At 40.1% G+C, this 3743-nt stretch overlaps 1 protein-coding gene across 1 annotated transcript; it reads left to right on the forward strand.

Annotated features, from left to right (window-relative positions):
- Positions 1-370: 370 nt before the first annotated feature.
- Positions 371-1714, forward strand: LOC103275742 (T-cell surface glycoprotein CD1c-like; the record flags this gene model as incomplete). The annotated part of the gene is given in 5 exon segments (XM_008073144.1): positions 371-505; positions 878-943; positions 946-1107; positions 1449-1539; positions 1693-1714. Coding segments are annotated over 5 exon segments (476 nt in total), but the record flags the coding sequence as incomplete, so codon positions are not given.
- Positions 1715-3743: the final 2029 nt, after the last annotated feature.

Here is a 3743-nt window from a genome sequence, read left to right on the forward strand (position 1 = left end):
CAAAGTCTTACATCCATAGTTCAATAACCATTATGATTTATTTCATGCATCCTTGAAGGCTGTACTCCCAACTTCCTCACACAAGATTTCCCCCTTACCCACTAACCTATATTATGTGGTTCACTTATTATTTTCCTAAGTTTTTCTTAGGTCAATCTCCTGTTAATTCAAGGCATTTGTCTCCTGTTGCCCCCATTCTGCTTCTCCAGTAAGTTTTCCCCTCTCTCATTCCCGATCAAATAGATCTTTGGCTCATCTTCACACCCATATGAAACCTTCTTGATCCACTTCCTGATAAGGCCCTGAGTTTTCATATTGTTGCTCCCATTTTTTCATTTAAACTGTTTTTCTCATTCCCCCCTTTACCCAGATCCCGTTGAAATACAGGTGAGTTTAGGCTGTGAGCGGCACTCTGGAGGGAGCCCCCAAAGCTCCCTCTGGGCAGCTTTTGAAGAATCAGATTTCCTAAGTTTCCAAAACACGACGTGGGTGCCATTGCCAGAGGGTGGGAGAAGGGCTCAGAATGTCTGTGATGTACTCAATCAGTATGAAGGCATCAAGGAAACAGCGAATAGGCCCATAAGAAACATCTGCCCTGGTTTCTGCTGAGTCTCCTGGATGCAGAAAAGATGGATCTCTAGAGGCAAGATCAGTTTGGCCCCTTCCTTTAAGACTCTTCTTTTCAAATCTTACCTTTTCTCACCCCACCTCCAACTTAGAACAAGAAAGAAGACAAGAAGCAGAGGGCTTGTTGTGCAATAGCTTCCTAGAGAAGGCATACTAATGTGGATATATGAGCCCCTAAGTCGCATGTAAGTGTCCTAATCTAAATACCTTTTTTGCTCTCTGCAGTGAGGCCAGAGGTCTGACTGTCCAGGGTCTGATCGACTATTGCTGGTTTGCCATGTCTCTGGTTTCTACCCAATGCCTATTTGGGTAACATGGAGGCAGAGCAACGAGACACTAAACAAGGTGATATTCTTCCTAATGCTGATGGAACATGGTATCTTCAGGTGATCCTGGATGTGGTGGCAGAGGATGCTGTTGGCCTGTCATGTCAAGTGAGGCACACCGGCTTAGGAGGCCAGAACATCATCGTCTACTGGGGTAAGATTGGAGGTTGGAAGTACGAGTAGGTGGTTTTTGAGCTTAGAGGGTAGAGCATAAGAAACTTGATTTTCTAAGTACAGATCTAGGTGAGGGATCTCAGGAATGAATGAATGTAGGTAAATCAAGGAATGGAGGAATAGGACATGAGGGACACATAGATACAAGAAATTTTGGGGGAAATGAGGTATCCTTCTTTGAGTAGGGAGGGGTTAGAGTGACTAAAAAAGGCTGACTAATGTGACATATTCAAGGTACATGTTAAGTAAGGAAATCAATAGATGGGGTAGAATAAGTGATGGATTTAAAATGGCATCCCTGTATCTCCCCAATATACACAGGACACCATCTTTTCATGAACTTGATCGCCTTGGCAGTGATGGTACCCCTGGTACTTCTGATAGTCCTTGTGTTATGGTTTAAGAAACACTGGTGAGTTCACTGTATTTCCTCCTCTCTTCTCAATTTCTTATTTTATATTTCATTTTTTGCCTCACTTAGGTTTTCTCTCTTGACCACTCCACTTTATCCTCAGTGACTACCTCTGACTTTTCCAGGGTTTCTCTTATTTCTGTTATTTCATAGCTCATATCAGGACATCTCATGAGACTCCTCCCGTGCCTTCTCCATTGTAAGAGGATCCAGTGCTCAGGAGCCAAGGACAACATAATGATGCCATCCTTCCTAGTCTCCATTTAAGTTGTTTCTCTTTCTGTCCAATACACTTTTGTAACTATAAACAAATTTAATTTATGTAATTCTGTATAGGATGGCTTCCTTAAAATCTCCATTTTGTTCAATAGTACTCAACCTTCGAAACCCATTTCAGGCTATCTCAGATAGCATAGCTCTTTATCTTCCATATATAGTACATTGGCTGCCTTGATTCCACCTCAACCCTGAGGACCAACTTTCTCGCTCTTTTTTAACCATTCTGTGACCTATCTGCTCTGCTACCCCTCACATGTGACTTGCACATATGATGCCAATTTTTCCATCGATTTTTCTTGACTCATAGGTGGAAAGCAGTCTTTCCCTCCTCTGAATCCAGAGAGCACGTCAACTATTCTCTACTATGGGCATGTATTCCTTCCTGCCTTGCATTGCAGCTACTTGGGACTTTCTTCCCTTTCCCATTTTTAAGCTTTTTGGGGGTCAACAATTATGAAAAAGATGGCTTTTCCACATATGATATGTACTCAATGAAAAAGAAAAAGCAAACAAAACACCATATCTTAGTTGGATTACCTGTCATGTTGGTAGTTTTTTTTCCCCTCATTATATTCCTTCCAGGTGTCATGGTGGCATTTGAAACGTTGATGCTTTTCTTCTTGTTTAAACACTTCTTACTTAACTGAGAAATTTCTCCTTTAACTCCTTCACTTTCTTTTCATACCTTGAAGGGAAAAAATGCAGCTTGACACCTTGAGATACTTATTTTCTAAGTACAGAGAGCCAACTCCATTCAGCTTATTCCAAACACAACCAGAGAGTCAGTGTGCAAGCCATGTGTGAAGGGTAACAAGGAAGTTATGTCACAGAATGGTTAAAAAGAAAAGAGCAAGGAAGTTGGTTCTCAGTGTTGGAGTGATGTCAGGGCAACTGATGTACTGTATATGGAAGACAAATCCCTTACAGAGTTGTGCCATCTGAGGTAGCTTTGGCTACACTCTAGCCCCTTTAGGTTTCACTCACTGATTCAGCTAATAATTATTAAGCCCTGAATATGAGACAGGCACATACAGTTTCTAAACTGATGGGGGAGAAAACAAATGACATGTGTGTCCACCCACCTGAAGTGGTGATGTTTGCTTCTTCAATTTGTCCATTTTATTTTTACTGTTTTTATATTTTTGTTTATTTAAAACAATTTTAAATCAACCTTATTGATGTATAATTTCTGCTGTAGTTTTGGTTATTTTGACAAATATGCAAGCACATGTGAACAAAACCACAATCAAAATATAGAATTCTACAACCCCTCATCCTCACTTGCAGGTAAACCTACCGCCAACCTGGCATTCTTGTGGGTTGATCTGCTTTATGCTGCTTAAGCTTAAATTTGTTTTTTCTATAATTTTATTAAGATGGAAGTAAATTTAGGCATTCTTTATATTAGCTTTTTTCTATTTAGTATATGGCTGCAAGTAATCCATGACGCTGAGTGTATCAGTAACTTGTTCCTTTTTATTACTGAATAGCATTTCATGTATGGATATAATAACTTTTATTTGTCCATCTACTCTTTGATGTATAATTGTTTTGTTTCTGGCTTAAGACTTTTCAAATAAGTTGTTTTTTTGTTTTGCTTTTGATGTGTTTTTTTCCTTATTTTTGTTTAGTACCTGCTTGGACTGATTATGTAGATTCTGACTGCCCTGCAGATTGAGGAACTGATGTTTTGCTCAGTTTTTTCTCTTCTTTTAAATGTGTAATTGTCTCCTCCCCTTCCTCCCTTCCTTCCATTAAAAAATGTTAACCCAGGCTTCCTAGGAGCTACTCCTGGGTCAACATAGTTTAGTGGCAGGCAATGATTGGTCAGAGGTTGTGCCTGAGCACCTTAAGCCAGTATGGCTGCCACCTTTTACTGGGATCTGCATGGGTTAGGACATACATTCACCATATGAACTGTTTAC

Source organism: Carlito syrichta, unplaced genomic scaffold, assembly GCF_000164805.1.
Source record: "Carlito syrichta isolate Samal-C Ts95f unplaced genomic scaffold, Tarsius_syrichta-2.0.1 Scaffold315682, whole genome shotgun sequence".
In the NCBI taxonomy this organism is placed as follows: Eukaryota; Metazoa; Chordata; class Mammalia; order Primates; family Tarsiidae; genus Carlito; species Carlito syrichta.